Genomic DNA, 19,851 nt, shown 5'->3' on the forward strand with positions numbered 1-19,851 from the left:
CAGTTGTTCCATGTCCTTGTTCCATGTCCTCTTCTGAATCTGGCCTGAACTTCTGGCAGTTCCCTGTCAATGTACTGCTTGCTGCAACCATTACTGAGTGATTTTAAGCAACATTTACTTGTGTGTGATGTCAACGATATTGCCTATGCTTTGAGCCACCCAATGGGTGACCTTTCTTTGAAATGGGCACACATATGCAGCTCTTCAAGTCAGTTTGCCAAGGAGTTGTCTTCCAAATTGCTCTCTCTCTCTCTCTCTAATTAATGCATATCCATCATAGAGTAACATAAATGTCTCCTAAATAAAATGTATCAGTTGGTCATTCAATATTCTTCTTTGATAGGTGAGGCAGTTAGTTTATTAGGGCAACTTGGCCGATAAAAATATGTAGGATTAATTGACAGGAGGAGGGAAAAATGGCTCGGTGAGCCTCGCCTTTCTTTTCTCTTGCTCTTTGATCATCAGACCAGCGTGTGGCTGCCTTGCTTGCGCCTCAATTTGCAAGCTACATTACCTGTGGGACACCTAACCTGTGGACTGTGTCTCTATAATTTGAGGTTCCTTCAAGACCTGCTTTGCCACACCATTGGAATTTACATCTCTTGAGCTGGGGACTGTCCGACCCTGTCATCTGACTGACTGTTGGTGACCCGCCTTGCTGTTTGCTGCCCGTGCCCGGATAGCCTGAATTGCTCTACAGAGGACTACCTGGCAGCCCTCAAGACTTGAAGGACTGCCAGTGTCACACAACTGTCTCACAGGAGTGAGTTGCACTGAGCCATTTTTAGTGCTTTATAATTTAATTAACTGTTTATTTCTTATGTTATATATATTTATCTGTGTGTATATATATATATATATAATTATTAGCATTCTGGTTTTGTTTCTCTAGAGAACTCTAACACAACATGATTTTTATTGGTGCAGAAATTTTTCTTCTATAGGTATTCATGAATATTTATGACTAAGTCTCTTCTTTTGTTTTTTTCAGCAAATTTTCACTGTTTCACAACTGTAAATACTAACTCATGGTATTAATCTGATTGTTTCCTTAGAAAAAGGTAAATGCCATCCTATTTTCTTTTTCTTCATCTGCGCAGTGCGTAGTATAGTCTAATTTCCTCCACACATTCTGAGCTTGTGGAGGTCAAGTTAGGAAATAGATTAATAGACAAGCAAAAATAGGGTTCAAAAATGCACAATTACAATGTTCGGCAACGAGTTTCCTAGTCGTTTTATAGTCTGAAATTGTCCTTATCTTGTAAACTGGAATCTGATAACGCAAATGAAAGGCAAAATAGTGTACTCACAAGACAAAAGAGAAAAAGAGGTTCACATTTATCCCGAAACGGCTGCAGGGTCACGATGCTGTCGGCTTCTGCCTGGAAAAAATGGGAATCTTTCCTGTAACAAGGCAGAAGACTCAGCCCAAGTCATGACAGAAGCTCTGTTCAAAAAAATGTAGCAACGCACGCAACTTTTAATTGACGCTTTCTTCAACGTCTTCAGAAGTGTTGTTATCAGGATGAAATTGCCATCAACGGGGTCCTTCACACTGGGGCCCCACCCTCTCCTCTCCTTGCCCCTCTTTATTAGGGAACTCAATCTTCAGTCGACGCAGCTGCCCTTTCTTGCCCCTGTTTCTCTCTCATCCTCAGGGACCCCACCTTTCTGGACCAGGAGGCCTGCCCCAGCTTTTCCAACCCAACACCAGTAGTCTTCTCTCAAGAGGTCCCTCTTTCTGTAACCCCCCCTCTCCGTCCACAGAGTGCCCTCTGCTCTCACACCAGGTACTTCCTATCCCTTTCTGTGCTGACAGCCTTCAGATAGGGGTCCCTCCCTTCTCCTCGCTTGCAGGAAAGCTTGTGTGCCTGAAGGGACCTTGGCTCCTCTCAGCTCAATCCCTCCCTTTCCTTCCCCCTGCCTGGCCCAAGGTCATCCCCTGCGGAGTGCAAACTGCTAGCTCCTTGGCTTGCCCTGGCTGCTCACCAAAAGGTGGTTCCAGTCCATTCAGAAGTGCCTCAGGAGAAACGCCTGGGAACCTCCTTTGAAACATGGCCACTGAGAATCAGACGAGCCCAGCTCTCCCTCGCCGCGGGCTCGCCCTGGGTCACAGGGACTGGAGGATATCTGGTCTTAGCTAGCTAAATGCTTCTTGAGGGAACCGGCGGTCGAAATTTAAAAGTCTTTGATCTCCACCTATTTATAATCATTTGAAAAATCTCTCACACACTTCAAGTGGTATTAAGTTGATCAGAAAGCCTTTCAGAAAATAACAGGGCCAGCCTCCATATTAATATAGCTTCGGTTGGCTGCCACAATGGCAGTACGTGGCTGGAGGGTCTGCTCAGAACTGTTTTGGGGAACCTGAAGCAGTGGTTTACAGACTCACGTGTCTGGAGGTTCCTCATGAGCTACAGAAGATGGTGAGGAGGAAGACAGCAGAGGCTCCTTCACCCCACCCCCATCAGCTGCACTGTTATCGCTCTTTTAAGATGTTGGGTCACATGGCAGAGTTGGGGTATGGGGTGTGTGTGTGTGGGGGGGGAGGTTCTGCTTTAAAAAAAATTAAAATGGGCTTAAATTTACTAATTTATAATATTATAGTAGATTAGCCAAAGAATACATTTTAAAATATATTTAAATATATTAATAGTGTGTATCATAGTCTAGTTTTCTTCATATTTCATAAATATATGTATATTTAGTCAAAAGTCAACTCTCATCATACACCAGAGGATACACATATTAGAAGATATATTATTTAAGAAGTAAAATTTTAGTAGTAACAGCTACTGTAAAGAGGATTGAATTTTTTTTGAGAGAGTTAGAATGAGTGAGTGAGTTAGAATGAGTGAGTGAGTGAGTTTGAGTGAGTGAGTGAGTGAGTGAGTGAGTTAGAGTGAGTGAGTGAGTTTGAGTGAGTGAGTTAGAATGAGTGAGTGAGTGAGTTAGAGTGAGTGAGTGAGTTAGAGTGAGTGAGTGAGTTTAAGTGAGTCAAGGATTGAATTTTTATATATAGATGAACTATGCAATGAAGTACACATGTCATTTTTAATGTTAGTATGAAAAGTCTTTATAAATATCCATATCAGGAAAAATGTTGTTTTTTTTTAGGAAAAATGTTTTAAAATAGGTAATTGACCTAGAAAATTTTGATTCTGGATTTAAACATGCTCTGTGGCTAACTGCACAAATAAAAATGTCCAGCAGAGGGCACCCCTCCATCAACTGTTACTTAGAGTACATGTTTGGAGACTAAAATAAATATATATTTCTATCACCTTTCATGAAAAAACCGTATCATATAAAAACAGCACAACCTATATGATTTTTCTATTGCTCCATGAGTTCCAACATAACAGAAATGAAAGTATTTGGGAAGACTGTATGCGTTTGTTTCCTGTTAAATTCAACATGTCAGTCGGACATGTTATAAAGGCTTTCGTAGCACTGTTCATTGGGGTAGCTCTATAGCAGTGGAACTGAGTCCCTGATGAAGTAGGTGGCCTAAGGTGCCTAATTGGCCTGGAATTGCTGGGTGAACACAGTCTGAAAATTCCGGAGCTGGCAGAGAGTAAAGCGAGTACCAGTGGACTCCCCAGGAACACGCCTCCGACAGCCAGCTTTAGCAGCTTCTCCGGGCTCTGCTGAAATGCTAGCTCAGCAGACTCTGCAGGCTGATTCCCACTACACACTCGCTCCTGAGTCTCCAGCATCTCACCCAACCCACAGCCAGCCTTCATGTTTATTCTTACTCAAACTCTCGTGTAACCAAGAGGGAGCAGATGGATTTGATAATGTACTGATAATGGCTCATTGCAAACGAGGAAGACCCTTGGTGACATGGAGTGACTGACTCAGTGTCTGCAGCAATGGGCTTCAGCACAAGCAACCAACGTTTGGGAGGATGGCCCAGGCCTGGGTGATATTTGGTTAAATTGTACATAGAGCTGGACATGACCTGGCAGTACCCAACAATTATAGACCTTCCTGGTGCACAACATCTAGTTATACCTCCTGCTGATTTAAAGACTTCTTATCCTACCTTCCCATGCCCACAATCTCTCGCCCATGCCCAGGGCCCTCTGTCTTACTCTTGTTGGCCTCTTCCCATTGAGTCCAATTCCCTATTAGACGCTGGAGTATTCCCACAACCTCTAACCTGGGAACTTGCTGTGTTACCATTTCCAGGCAACACCCCCCACCCCAATTTCAATTGTTAGAATCACAATCATTTTCTGACACTTGATTCTCCATGATGTTATCTGCCAGCTGTAAGACCTTTCTGATATTGTCTTTTAAAACATATAGATTATTAATTGCAAAGTAATACATGCATCATATCATTACATAGTTCAATCACATCAAGCAGAATTGTACATTTGCTACCACAGTTTCCAAACATTTCTTTTCTACATGGACAACTTGACCTCATCTCCCTTACCCCCTTACACCCCACTGTACCCCCTTCTCCCAAAAAAACATAGCACAACTTCAAGAGGGTGGCCCCCAAGGACCCAATTCCTCTGAGATACCCCCTAATATGTACAAACAAAAACCAAACCAAAAATACAGAAAATTGTGGAAACCAGATCAGGTTCAGCCTGCAACATAGGAGGGATCTGCTAGCAAAGTTTTAACTGTTCGAGTCAGATTTATGCCTTGGATCCTCTACACAGAACTCTCTGATACTCTCTTTTAACTGGTCTCTTGTTCAACCCCTGGTCTATTGACTGTGGCTCTCTTGTTCCAGGCACATACTCAGTTCACTTGGCTTTTTGTTCCTGCCTGTGATCAAGGCTAGGCTCAGTTCCTTTCAGGTGGCCCTGACTCCAGAGTGGAACTGGCTGAAAACATCAAGGCTTTTATCTCAGAAGGCAACCCGAATGAATCCCTTTGCTCAGCACAAAAGGATTAATGAATGAATTTACCTACTTTCTTCTCTCTTGAACAATAGAAACATGCTAAGTGGTGGTTTGGAGGCCTTGGCACATTACCACAGTCTGTAAAGGATGTATCTGCAGGAAGGTGGTAGACAGTCAACCACAATGGAGGTCAGTAACCACACTCCTCCCAAGATCAAGTTGGAGAGGGGTCAGAACAAAGGTCATGCAATGGGTTGAAGTTCCTTATCTGTATCACGGACTGTGTGTGTCAGAGTTCAGGAATAAAGATGAGCAGATAAGCAGTTTTCTGCTTCTGCATCTTGGGCCCAGTTGATTTGAATGGGTCTTGGTCCACCACAAATCTAATGGGAGCCACATATCTCTCCGTAAACACTCTCATTCAAAAAGTAAGAAAACATACCTAAAAAATGTAACAATGTACGACTTTGTCCAATATATTAAAAATAGTATCCATTTCAACGTGTATTCAATGCAAATATGAAGTGATGGGATATTTGTATTCTTTTTTTATATGAAGTCTTTCAAGTCCTATGTGAATATATTATACCTATAGCATATTTCAATTCAGATGAAGAAACTTAAACTGAATATTTAATTCAAATTCATAACATTACAGCAATTCACATACCCAAGTTTTTCTAGTTTAAAGTCTTCCAATCACTAAAAAATTGTTAAAATTTAAATTGTTGAAATTAAAATCAAAAGTTCAGTTCATCAGCTTCCTTAGCCATATCTCAAACACTTACTAACAATCTGTGCCTATTGCTGCAGTTTGCCGCTAGTGAACCCACTCTGACTCACAGTGACCCTCTCTGTGAGCAGCAGAGGAAAACACTGCTCAGTCCTGCACGCCCCTTATGGTTGATATTGTGTTTGAGCCCAAGTTGCAGTCACTGGGTCAATCCATCTCTTTGAACTTGTGCCCAGTGGCCATTATATTGAACAACACAGCTCTAATCAATCATAATTTGATGCGGATAAATCAAAGAAGCAGTACAATACAATGAAGTCTAATTGGGTTGGCCGTGACATTCTTAACCCTTTGACACATCTGGGTAGTACATACAAGGGAAGAGAAAATCCCTATCGTTGGAAAAATCACTAAGTGGATAAATGTCCCCAGTCCTGCACAATGGAATTAAGTAAAGGACACATCCACCACCCTAGAGCCTTTTCTGACTCACGGAGGCAGCATAGCCAGGCTGCTGCAGCTTCTCCCAGGGAAAAGCTGGTGGATTTGAACTGCCAACCTTTCCGTTCACATCCAGGCACTTAGCCACTGGGTCACCATATGCAGGCCTTATTCTGAGGGACACACACTGGTGAGGTCCAAGAAAACAAGCCAAAAGACAAGCATCCACTTTTACATTTTTCTAAGATTCACAATCATGGTAAATAACCTCAGACCACATTCCATCTCAACTGTGAAGTTAACAGGATCCATTTTGAAGGTTGTTTGTATTGTGCCAATACCTAGAGTATTTGAGGCTCCTTAATAAGGACACGTAGCTTAACCAGAAAACAAAAGTTAATGGGGATGAAATCCTTACAACAGCAAAATGCAGGACTTCATCTTCGTTCAGCTCATTCTTCAATTTCCTGAACAGAGGCTGCATGGCTTTGCAAGGTCCGCACCAGGCTTGGTAGACGTCAATCACTAGAAGATGACAGTATGTACAAGGGGTCAGAGCCAAGCACCTGTCATAGCAGCAAGCTTTCATTCTGGGGCAGGGGACAGGGAAGAGATGGTCTGGTTTCATGCACCGTAGAAGGAACCTCACCCTCTTCTGGGGCATGAGGGGTTCCTGGGCCCCGAAGGCTTGACTACCAGGGAGCCCCATACCTGTCAATCCTTTGTTCAGCAACATCTCATCCCACAAGCTTTGACTGTTGATGACCATCTGCAAAAAGGAATGCACCGTAAAGGACAGTCAAGTTCAAGGACACACCCAGTCAGACAAAACTGTGAACAGGGCAGGCCCACCTGCAGCTGGACTTCTCGCTTTTTGCTCGCCATGTGGCTGTCCGAGGAAAGAAAGGAGAAAGAGAGAAAACATGTCAGAGGAAATGTACTGAACGTTCTTGTGTTTTCTTTTCCTTTGCATTTCCACAGCATCTTCATGCGCCCTAGGCGGCTCCCTCCTGTGCGAGATAGTGGGGGGGGGAGCCTCAGCTTCTCTGCGAAGATGTACCTGAGGCACTGGGGGACTAGGGTCTCTGCTTCATGGGGGCCTATCACACCATCTCATTCACCCCGCAACCCTGAAGTAAGGTAAGAATATTACCAGTTGCTAGTGTTGTTTTGTTTGTTTTGGGGCGGTCTTGTTTTGTTTGTGAATAGTTTTGTTCTCCCGGAGGAGTTGGAAGTGTTCTCTATGTTTTATTTTGCTGCCATTTAAATGACCCATGACATCCCTCATGGGCCTTCATCTAGTCCCTCTTAAGAACAGCCTACACCGAGGAAACACGATTTCAAAAACAAGCGCATCTGCTTGTTGTAAAAGACAGCAGACACTTTTCAAAATTGGCGGTAAGTGGATGGGGCCAACCTCCCTATTTAAGGAGACCCGGGGCGGCTTGCGGGTCTGCCTGCGGGTCTGCCAGGACTGAGTCGAGGCAGACATTACCAAACCAAGGGAGGACCAGGGACAACACGAATACATCCCGACAAACAGTGCTGGAGTCTCCTTCAAAAGCGACAAGGGCAGCGCTTCAAACACCACGAACAGGCAGTCACGGATGATCGAAATCAACTCCCTGAGGAGTCTGCAGGGTGAGCTCCCTCAGGCTGAAGCAGCACTACCTTGGGGACCCAGCTGAAGGCTGGGGAGGGTGCTTCTGCTGCCCAAGAATAAGGTGCCAACGTCTCTTGCCCAACCCCCCGCCAGGCTCTCGAGCCCAAAGCCACCCCTCCCGCCGCGCACCCCCTTGGGAGAACCTCGTGCGCAGCGCTCCAGGAAAACCCGAGACGGTTACCAAGGCAGCTGGCCCTCACGTTGCCCCCTTTTGTTTTTCTGGGCCCTTCTTCCCCGGCACTGCAGGGACAAGACGTCCTACTTCCATTCCACCTCCCATACTTTTTCCTGGTCTCCCCAGAGCACCACTGACCCGTCTTGGTTCTCCCGCCTGCTTCCCCAAGTGCTGGCTGGACCGCGTCGCCCCTCTGCTCCACTCTCTTTTTTTTGGCAGGTCATTTCCCCAATAAGCATCTGCTCCTCAGGTGCTGGGAAATCCAGTCCCACCCCATCTCTTCGCCTACATCTCTGCGTCTACCTGCTTTAGACCACAGGCCAGAGTGTTTCATTTGCTTGTTTGACTTTTGTAAACTTAGAAATCATGTGCACCTGTGCCCCTGACGGTGGCATCTTCCAGACTTGGGGGGGGGGGGGTTCTAGTGATCCAGATGTGGAAGTTCAACTCTGGCCACTCTTACCCCGTGATATTCGAAATCCGTGAAGGTAGAGGTTTTACTAAGATTTTATTCTCTATCCTAATAGCCCAGGGAATTAATTTTTGTTTCAGTTTCTTACCCGTAGGCTTTGATTCCTCTTTTGTGTTTCTTGTCTAGGTGTATTCTTCACTTAGTTTTGAGCTAAATTAAAAAGTAGTCAAATAGAAATGTTTAGGAAATTTTGTTCCCTATCCCACGTGTTTTGATTGGGCGTCTTTCGGCACTGACTCAGTCACCCATGTTGGCTGGATCTCAACCCTCTCATTTGTCATCTCAGCTACACCTCTCCTGTGCTGGTATGCATATTAGTTTGGCTAAAGCGGAACTTCCTTCACGTTACTAGTTTGCTGGAGTAGGTCGTTTTATTGACGCCCCTTTTTCAGTGGTCTAGCTCGTTCCCCTCATTGCTACCCCGGCCCTCTGTGCTGGCTTCACCTTTCTTCAGAGGGCTGTGCCTTCTCTTTTGATAGAGAAGGTGGAGGGCTGGGTTTGCCTTGGGATAGCTTTGTGTTTTCTTTAATTATGGTATGATTCCCTACTAATATCTAGGTTAGACTAGAGAGACGATCTAATTCCTTGTTTTGAGCAAGCTTCTCAGGGCCCCTCAATTCTACATAGGTGACATCTTTCCTTCAACCACTCTGACGTTATCTCTGGTTCCCCAGAGAAAGCAAATCGAATCACCAACAATAAAACTCATCTTCCTTACTAGTGTTTATGCTGATACTGAATAGCCTGCAAACATTGCAGTAGTTTGTCCATCCAATAGACACAGGTGTTTCTTTTCTTTTTTTAACAACAGTTTTTTTTGGCATATAACTCACATTTCATAAAATGGGGTCGTTCAATCACATCAAGAATAGTTGTACAATTATTACCACAATCAGTTTTAGAACACTTTATTCACTCTAGTACTCCTTGTTATTAACTTTTGACATTGACCTAATAGTTCCCAATTTCTAGAACCTATTTTGCAAGTTTTAATGTTTTCAATCCAATTTTGCTCATCAGCTTCCCCCTCCCCCTGCCCCCAAAAGCCATTTGGTAAACCTCTGGGGAAGTTAAACTTCCCTTTGAGCTCATATTAACAACAATGATACCATAAAACTCTTTCTTCTAAAACCCTTTTTCTTAACACCAACTCATGGGTTGGACCAAAGAACAACCAAGGATCCATTATTGACAATCAGACTGTGGCAAAATAACAGCGAATAGCAACCTACCACTCCTTTTAAAGACAGCAGACGATGGAGGGCAGGGATAATAGTATATGCCCTAATGTGATGGGACCATGTTCTATTTAGAAAACGTTCTATAAATAATTCTACTCGTCGAATCATCCACTCTGATGATGAAGCACTTGCTCACCATGTCCCTTTATTCAACAATTGCTTCCTGCATCCCAACCCAGGTGTAGCTGCTGGAAATATTTTCAAATGAAAAAGATAATTATTAACTGCGAAGCATGTACTGTGCAGGCATGCACCTGCAGGGAGAAGTTGAGAGAAGTCACAGGTGTCCCTGCAGACATCTCTCCCGAACTCTCCACAGCAGACTTTTGATATTTAAGAGAAAGCACCATTGTAAACCAAAGAAGTTTCAATATTCTCTAATGAGAACAAACATTCACCCATTGGCCAAGACGTGCAAGGCAATTCGAGACAAAATGAGCTTTGTAAGGCAGTTAGAATGTTCAGACTTTTAAATATAAACCCGATGAGTATTGGATTTGTGTCTACTTAAAATTGACTTTCAGGACAAATGAGTTCTAGGAAATGTTGATGATAAGAAAATGTATTTATACACTTCTCATAGGACAGAATAAATTTTGAAAAACCAAATAGCCTATGAAAAATATTACTCCAGGGCAGTAGGTTTCTTTCTTGCATATATTTGAAAATATCTTTTAAGCTAAAGTGCAAGGCCTGGCTCCTCCCTAGATCAGACTGTTCTCATCCTCACACACCTGTGGTGCTCAGTCTTTTTCTTGGATCGTAGACACAGCTGTCTCCTTTGTGTCTTCCCCGTACCTCACAGATATGAGGACCCAAAGCAGAGAAAATGGGTTACAGAGTTATTTTTATTTGACTAGCTTCTTCTTGAAACACTCTCTGACACTGATCATCACTATTTACACAAAGCTGGCAAAGGAATGCTTGGTAAATGGGTGCCTTTAAAATAGATGTTCTTGACACATTGATGAACTCCTTAAAAAAAGTAAGCAAGATGTGTATTTTTAAGTTCAAGCACTCTAGGGTGGGATTATCCAGGCAAGTGAAGGAGACCGTAAAGAAAACAAATGGTTTATGAAATCACTTAAAGTTCATCAATTTGACTAATGATAACAGTAGTCTTTTACCAAAGAGAACGGTATACAACTCTTGTTAATTTGACCTAATAATATCTTTGAGTCAGATATGCCCGGTTTGAATTCCATCCGAAGCGTCAGCTGAATGATGAGGATGACCGCAGCAGAGAGCCTCTTTCCACGTGAATACTAAACCAAGGCCTTGAGAATAATGCAAAGTCACAATATGAGAAACTTAGACTGGGGGTGGGGGTGGGGGGAGGGCCTATTCCTGTAAACTATTGGGAACTGCAAGACTGATGGCTCAGAACTGGGGATGAAGTTCTATGAAGATCGGCATCAGAGCAAATCTGCTGGCCTGGAATTAATAAGGGAAAGACTACGAACACCATCTGACTGCCCTCTGGCTTGCAAACCCCGAGAGCTGCAAGAAGCCAACGAATAACCCCCCCTCTACAGTCCGGGCACTCATTTGTCAGGCAATTGGAGTATTATTTTCTACCCAGCATTCTATTTCTTGGTATACTTATTGAAAATCGCAGTTATTAATACATATGGCAACAGGAATGAGAGACAGGTGGCAGAGAGTGGAAGAAAGAGTTTATGACATTCTGAGCATCATAACCAGTGATGTGTGCTCATAAATATTAACAACCGCCTCTCCTGGGAAAAATATATGCATATAATAAATCACTCTAAAGTGCGCTGATATAAATGATGCATAGAACACACATAGCACATCATTTTAAAGTATTGGATACTCCTTATTGTAAATTCCATATAACCAATTGATAGCTATAGCATGTTTTCATTGATTTTTACCAAACTTTCTTATCCATAACCAATTTATGGTTGCAATTCAATCATGATTTGACAAGTTTACAATATGAATAAATGCTCGCTTGTTGTCTGATTTAGCAAAGAAGTCATTTCTGCCATTGATGAATGTGTGTAGTTCCCACAGGGATTTGGCGACATGCTGGTTTACATCAATGACTTCTCTCCGAGGGGAACAAGATGCCAGTTCTACCATCACCCACTCATCAATGAAATTAATGACTTTCTTACTGAAAAAGTACGAGATTTCAAATACAAGAATGTTTTCTTTTAAATTTTTGTGCTATTAACAACAGAAGAACCATAAACACTGCATTCTTTTCATGTTAATTGACATCAATGTCAACAAAACAATAAACCAAGCCCTAGTTTGTAGCCCTTGCAGATTTCCACGGTGTAAACGCACCTATCATACCTGATTTCAAGTGACCAACAACACAATGTGACCAGACAAAAGCTGACAGGAAGGTAGAATACTTTCACCATGAAGCTAGATATGCGATGGACGTCTGTACGGATTGTGATGATACGAGCCCCCAATAAAATAATTTAAAACAAGATAAATATGCACAACTCTTCTCAAGGACAAAGAAGAGAGCAAAATGCAATAGAAATAAAGGAAACCATGATGGGATACTACCCTTGTTTGTAATATAAATCAGTCAATCATTATATTATTTAGTTTTTAATGATAACTTTGATTAATAAACAACTTGCACCATTCTGGAAGCTTTAGCCATGGTTCTCGTGAGCTGGTCCAAGCTGGCTGCAGGACCCCAGTGGATCACAACCTCACAGGAAGCCCCACACAGGGACCAACTCGGAGGAGATCCATCCTCTGGCAAGATCACCAGATTTCTGCCCACTTCACCAGCTCTAGTTCCCAACATGCATTTGATTAGGATCCTCATAGAAGTATGCAAACAACAAGCAAAGTGGGTGGTTTTGGCAAACAATAGCCTGTCATTGGGCAAATAACACATCGGGATCAATCTTCCTGCATATGAATAAGCAAGTTAACAATGGCAGCGACAACAGCAGCAACAAGGAAGGACAGGAAGTCTGTTGGTAAAATCGCCAGTGAAGAACATACAACCCGACCTTCGGGAATCAGAGGTTTTTCTTCACTAATATACTTTGTGCAGGCCTCTCTAGCCACTGTTTTACTGCCATCCTGCAAATTTGGATACATTATGATACATATTGTGTGTCATTCAGCAAGAGATGTGTTCGTTTCCCTTGTGGTTTCTTCTCTTACCTGTGGCTGTTTTAGAAGAGACTTGTGTAATTCCAGAGATTTGAGGCTCTTCTATGTGTTTTATGAATGCTGATTTCTGATTGAATGCTGGTGCCATTGAGAATACATTCTGTAACATTACCACCTTTTAAAAAAGACTTCCATCTTATGATAACTACTAACACTTGTTCAGTGGCCCAGCTGATAGGCTATTTTGGTGGACCTATGTGTACTTGACAGAGTGTGTAGTATTAGTTGTTGGATACTTGATACTTATTAGCTGTCCCCTGTGGTGGGCCCTTTGAAGTATGCAATTGTTATTAAAAAATAAATGTTGGGTTCATTTAAATGTAGATAAACGCCTCAAAGGACAGACATATCGGGTCACAAGGGTTTAGTCTAGAGTAGTGATAAGATTATGGGTCAAATCAGCCAGGAGTTTCTTCTTTCCCTAACAGTTTTATTGGTATATAATTCACAGATCATACAAGTCAATAGTGTAATGACATCAAGAAGAGTTGTACAACCACCACCACAATCGGTTTTAGAACAGTATCTTCATTCTTTTACTCAGTTTAGCTTTCATGTTCCCCAACCTCCTCTGCCATGCCCCCAAGGAAACATTAATCCAGTTACTGTCTTTATAGATTTACCCATCCAGGAATTCATGTATAGAAAAACATTAGAAACAAACAAAAGCTAACAAGAACAACTAAGTAAAACAGAGAAAGACTTCAATAGAAAGAATGCAGAAACTCCTAAAAACTAGAACAAATTTAAATGGCTCATAAACACAAACCAAACTCTCTGTCATTGAGTCAATAATGCCGACCCTCATGGGTTTCTGTAACGTAACTGTTTACCAGAATAGAAAGTCTAATCTTCATCCCACGGAGCTGCTGGTGGTTTTGAACTGCAAACCATGGGAATCACAGCCCAATGCACAACCACTACACCACCAGGGTTATGCAGAAGGTCATAAGGAAGATCAAATGATAGGGTGCTAAATTTTAACCTAACCGAATCTGCAACAATCCACTTTTCAATGCATTTTTATGTTAGCAAGGCCATTCGCTTCCCTGTTTCGAGGTCAGAGGGGACTCACCATAGACTTAATCCACGGGTATTTCCCCTTCACTGTTGTTGTTGTTAATGGAAACAGCTTTACAATGAGTGAAAAGATCAAATAATAAGATATTAGATGTGGCCCAAGTGCATCCACCACGGTTGACTTGGCAATGCTCTCTGTCTGCTGCCGGCTGCGCACTCGCCCTGTCATTTCAGGCCAGCGGGGCTTCACCGGAGGCTGAATCCAGGTGTGGACCCTGCGAATGGATCTGGAGCTTCACCAGTCATCCCGAGCCTTCTGCAAACCTGGTGTTCACAAGTTAATCAGCTATGAATTGTATCTGCAATCTTCGGATGCTGACCTTCAAAATATTCAGGCATTCTTAATATGTTTAAGTACATGAATGCTAAAGAAATCATTTTAAAATCTGTTTTATAGGTTTGGTTTGCTTGCGTGTGGGTTCTTTCCTGACCGCTCTTCAACCCTTGTAATAATAAAGATGAGATTTTATTTCATCTCGTTGTCTTCACTACTTGCTCATGACTGACTGCTCGCAAACTTTAGGAGGACTGGCTGCTTTCTAAGAGAACAGGCACTTTTTTTCAGAGACACGTGACACTACCCTGTGTTCCCTTTATTAAATACATAACACGCTAGCCTTCAAAGATACTTTCTCCGTTGTCTTTGATGTGAAAGTGAATAGATATGAGAGTTATCTCAAGATTTGGGTTTAAGACCTGCCCCTCTCGTTAATGTTGGGTACACTTTAAAAAAGTTATCTTATAAACAATTTTATCTCAATTTTGCCATCTTTCAGATGATGAGGTAGTTAGTTTATTGTGCCAACCTGGCTGATAAACACATGTGGGATTAATTGAAGGGAGGAGAGATAAATGGCTTGGTGAACCTCGCCTTTCTAGTTCTCGGGTCTCTTGTTTTCTGATGGTCAGACCAGGGTGAAGCTGCCTTAACCACTTCCTTGCTTCAATTAACAACGCTCACTTCCTGCAAGACATCCCCGAAGAGAAGCCGCATGGACCTACTCCGATGCAGCCCTGAGTGCTGGAGCAGCCCTGGGTGCTGGACCCCTGCCAGCACTGAGATACTGCTTTGGCTTTCTTCCTGCAGTCGGCATTACTGCCTGTGTTTTGTGAGATGGAGGAGGACTGTGAATTGGTGTCAGACATATGGGTTAATATTGGACTTGTGGGCTTGGGCAGCACTGGGTTGGGATGTTTTCTCAATGTGCACTTAGCCTTTATATAAAACTCTCTCTTAGACATATGAGTTTCGGTGGATTTGTTTGTCTAAAGTACCCAGACTAATATGGATGGGGATTGTTATAGCACTTCCATGATAGTAATAAGTGAGGGTACATGCTTAACAGAAAGCAGTGCACGCAGTGGACATGTGATGGCGCTTCTATTCTCCGATGCACTTTACTTATTTCCTTATGAAACAAACCTGAAGATGGTTTCAGAATTTTAAGGGCTGTAAGTTTTCCAGACTAGTATTTAACTGATAGTGGATTTTCTCACCAGAAGTTAGAATAAGTGGACTCTATTAGTAAAATTATTAAAATTTCCCCTAAAACTCTAAAATGTTTAAGAGCTCAAAGATTTTTATCTCCTGCTACTGGGATTTGATTTAATTTATTTTCATTAGATATTTTTATACAGCTCATTTGCTACTGGAATTTTATAAATAATATTTCGATGTAAGTACTCGAGATGTCCACCAGGTGGCAATATATACTCCTGTGGAGGCCTTCGAGAAGCAGCACAGTCATAGTGGATATACTAATAGGCTCAACAGCCTGCTTCCAAGATTCCGCCGCTCTCCGGCCCTTGCCCACTGGAAGGAGGCACATTAATCCGAGGGAGAAAGGATATAAAAGGCTTTGGCCTTATCTTCTGGGCTTAAACGCCGTCATCACTGCTGCTGACCACCATCTATATCCCAGTTCTAAAATGACTTCGGATTGTAAGGTACATGCTCTAGACTGCATCCTGTCCACCCCCCCCCCAAATTTGTATTCCTAAATGCGGCCCTGTAAACAAGACCCTGTGAGGAGATTCATATACTATTGTTATGTTAACGTGGTCATGTCCGGGAAGGGTGAGTCCGCAATCTGGAAAGTTCTGAGCTATCAGAAGAGCTGATGAGACAGCAGCCACACAGGGAGAAGGAGAGGAGAAGCGAGGCATGGGGGGCTGGGGCACCTCCAGAGGACACAGAAAAGAGGACCCTCTCCGCTAGCTCCGTGGCCTGAGCTCGGACGTCTTGCTCTGCCGAACCGTGAGAAAATACGTTCTTTACTTCAGCGCCGTCCACGCTCAGTCTTTTGGGTACAAGAGCGCTAGGAATCTACGATGTCTCACCATGCCCTCGAATGTCAGGCTCCCCAAGTGGTCCTGTACAGCTCCGGGTTCTCAGACACTTTCTCCAGTTCTGGCAGAGGAAAAGACGTCCTGGGAGCCTGACACGCATGAAGCACGTCCTAGGAGCTGATGAATGTCACAGGAGCCCTTTCCACCCTGCCCTTTCTGCGGCGACATGGCTTGCTCAGTACGAATTTTCCCTGCTCAGCCTCTGAACCTTCCTTTGGAGAGATTCCAGGAATATTGAAAGCCAATTCCAAGAGGCTCCTGTCATTCTTAAAAATCTCAGACTTCTTAACATGCTCAGACTTCTGCTTTGCATTTTCAGCCACATTTGACATGGTTTTCATTCGTGTATGGTAATAACAACCCCTTATGTGGTAACCGGCTTTTCTGAGTCCTTAAATCACTTCTCCATTGCAATTAAATCAGGGCTCAAAAATATTTCTCTTGTTTAGTATAAATAAGTAAATAACATTCTGCACAAGGGAATTTAGGATTTTATCTGTCAGGACCTTAAAATAGAATTCCCTAAAGAACCAAATTATAGCTCCAGCTTAGAAGAGCCTTCCCTGTACTGAACAGGGCAATGAGACCCACCAGGATAATCCTCAAAGCAGCAGGGAGCAGGGAGGAAGCATGAATGGCGATGGTCACGGTGCTGGATTGATTTTGTTTCCGTCTGTACATTCAGCATGGCCACTGTCACCACCAGTTACCACTGAGTCAGTTCCAACTCGGAGCGACCCCAGCATGTCCATGTAGAGTCCCCTCCCTGGAGGTTCAATGGCAGAATTTCTTGGATGCAATCTCCAGACCTGCATTATTTCTTCTTCTTCTTCTTCTTCTTCTTCTTCTTCTTCTTCTTCTTCTTCTTCTTCTTCTTCTTCTTCTTCTTCTTCTTCTTCTTCTTCTTCTTCTTCTTCTTCTTCTCCCTCCTCCTCCTCCTTCTTCTGTTTAGTTTTTAAAATTTAATTTGCTACTTAATTTTCCCATTCATTTTATTTGACAGTTTTATTGCCCCTTAGTCCATATTTATTATTACACAATTCAGTAGTTCAGTCATATCAAGAAGACTTGTGCAATCATCGCTACAATCAATTTTAGAACATTGTCTTCCCCTGCCCCCTATGATTAAATCACTTTTAAAATTAGTTGTGTAATCACCGTCAGTTCTAAGGAGTACTGCCTTCCCCCTCCCACATACAGTGTTTGATCCCTGAACCCCTGAACCCTCCCTATCTCCCACCCCACCCAAACCTCCCCTCCCTTATAAACCCTATCCCCCACCCCACCCCTACCTCCCCTATAAACGCTCCCTATATCCAACCCCACCCCTACCTCCCCTATAAACCCTTGCATCAGTTCTTATCTCTATTCCTCTACTCCTTAGACCTGCCTTTCTTCTAAGACATCTCTGGGTGGATTGGAACTACCAACCTTTCAGTTAGTAAATCAAATGTGCTAACCATTGCACTATCAGCAATGGCAGAATGACATCTAGGCCAGGGACAAACAACCTGATCAAGGAATCCAGGGGTGTCTAGGGCAAGATGATAGCAGGGGCAGCAGACATGCCCAATGGCAAGGGAGTGACAGGGGCCACTTTGGTGTCAGCAGCCACAGCAACTATGCCAAGCGGTAGGGTGAAGGGGGCACTCAGGCACTCATCTCACAGTGAGTCAGAATCCATGGGGAGCAGAAACCTCCTGGAGTGCTGATGAACAGCGAGGGCCCCAGACATCCTGCTGAGGAAATGGAGGTGGGCGGAGCTGGACTGGTGATGCAGGTCCCAGGGTGCACTCAGGAAGATCTTACTGATAGTGGTTGATACCCATCCTGACCCAGGAAGCATGTCCTCCTTTTGCTGTACATTTATCATTATGTAGAAGAAGACTATTCATAATATTTCTCTGTGGATGTTACAGGGAAAGACACTCTTCTTCACAATGAGTAATGGTGACAAATTCACAGTGGATCATAACCATTCAGAGAAATAAACTCCAAATTCTTCTTTATGCTAATGTGATCTATAATAGTTAATTTTTTTAAAGTCTGGCTATGACAGTTTCGGTTCCTATAGACACTGTTTTATTCCAAACAAAACACGTTTCAATATGTGTCTGCAGTCAGTGGGTGATGCCAAGTCTCTCTCAGGAAAGCACTTATCTGAGTCTCAGTAGGGTGTCTTTAAAGGAAGGTGTGTGTGTGTGTGTGTGTGTGTGTGTGTGTGTGTGTGTGTGCGCACGCAATCTGCAGGGAGAACGGAACTATTTTGAGATAAGAACTGCTATCAAAGTGTTACCAAAACTCAAGAGGACATTTCCCCACATTGTTGATGTTTTGAAATAAGTTCACAAGGAGGCCCCAGCCCCCACGTAAAAGATCAGTTCTTGGATGGATCATGGTCCAGAAATCTCAAAGACGGATGAGGAAAAGGAAGACAATCAACCCTGTGAATGAAGAAACTGGCTGAAATCCAGAACGTGGTGGGAAAAGAACGTAGACTGGCCTTGCATGTGATGCTGACTAAAGTTGGATCTCATGCGATTCGCCACATTCCAGTGGAAAACAACTTTTTTTCCCTTCAGCAAAGTTTGTTTTGCTCTGTGGGTGCCAAAGGGCTGCGTGGAGTTCAACTAGCTCGAAGAGCGGATCTTTCCACCAGTCTTTTAAGCAAGATGGAAGCAAAGGACAATGACTTAAAGGAATTAATCATAACCGGAGACAAGTCTCGGACTGACCACTATGATCCAGGTGAGAACCAGGTGCATTTAGAGGGCTTCCAAAGGGATTTACTGAGTCAGTTAAATTCAGGGCAAACAGGTCAACTGAGAGAATCCGGCGACTGTTTTTGTATTCCAAAGGGGTAGTTAATCTTGGCGGATTTTCCTCAGAGGACAAAGGACAAGCATGAGGATTTACTAGGAAGAAGTCTTAAGAAAATTAAGAAAGCCTACATGGGAGAGGAAAAGGCCAGTCAAATGGTACCCACCCTTTTTTTCCTCCATTGCCGTAATGCACCTGTGTGTTCTTCAAGGGTCACGTGGATTGACCTTTGAGAATTTTGTTGGGAAGCCTTAACCTGTTCACCTACAGCCCCGATCTTGCCCCTTCAGGTGACTTTTGGGTCCCCAATCTCAGAGACAACATCAAAGCAGCACGACCTGCGTCGTGTATATCTTGACATAGCGCTGTGGCAGCCGTCGAAGAGCACAGCAGCCTTTGGGGAAGGGGTTGGGAGATGGAAATAGTGCCTTCTGACGTGTGTAGATTTAGATGGAGGATATGTCAAGAAACAGTAACTTCACACCCTAATAGTTTGGGTTCCGAATGGTGTCTGTGATTTTGCAGCCAGACTTTCTGAATGGCCCGCCCGTGTCCCACCAGGCCAGGTTTTTGGTAAGCCATCGCACATTGCACTTTGATTCCTCTGGTATGGTTACAGATTTCCTTCAGTACTTGCAGCCCTCTGCTAGTGGTTTCCATGAGAACTGAGCCCGACCATCCATGTTAGTTCACTGGAAAAACTTCCCAGGATTGGGATGCCAGTGAATGATAAGCCCATGAATTTGACTTCTGTGATTTTAAGATTTCTGCTCTATTATTAAGAAGCCCTGGTGGTGTAGTAGTTACACATTGCGTGGCTAACTGCAAC

The 19,851-nt window shown here is 43.3% G+C and overlaps 1 protein-coding gene across 1 annotated transcript in view; it reads right to left on the reverse strand.

Moving 5' to 3' along the window:
• Positions 1–6,927, reverse strand: part of NME8 (NME/NM23 family member 8) — a 56,305-nt gene extending 49,378 nt beyond the window's left edge. Inside the window, exons 1-4 of the mRNA XM_075557320.1 lie at positions 6,895–6,927; positions 6,754–6,811; positions 6,461–6,567; positions 1,311–1,382 (exon numbers count right to left, since the gene is read on the reverse strand). Coding sequence (XP_075413435.1) covers positions 1,311–1,382; positions 6,461–6,567; positions 6,754–6,811; positions 6,895–6,927 — 270 coding nt within the window. The remainder of the gene's footprint in view (positions 1–1,310; positions 1,383–6,460; positions 6,568–6,753; positions 6,812–6,894) is intronic.
• Between the last annotated feature and the right edge of the window lie 12,924 nt (positions 6,928–19,851).

This window comes from Tenrec ecaudatus, chromosome 9 (assembly GCF_050624435.1).
Source record: "Tenrec ecaudatus isolate mTenEca1 chromosome 9, mTenEca1.hap1, whole genome shotgun sequence".
In the NCBI taxonomy this organism is placed as follows: domain Eukaryota; kingdom Metazoa; phylum Chordata; class Mammalia; order Afrosoricida; family Tenrecidae; genus Tenrec; species Tenrec ecaudatus.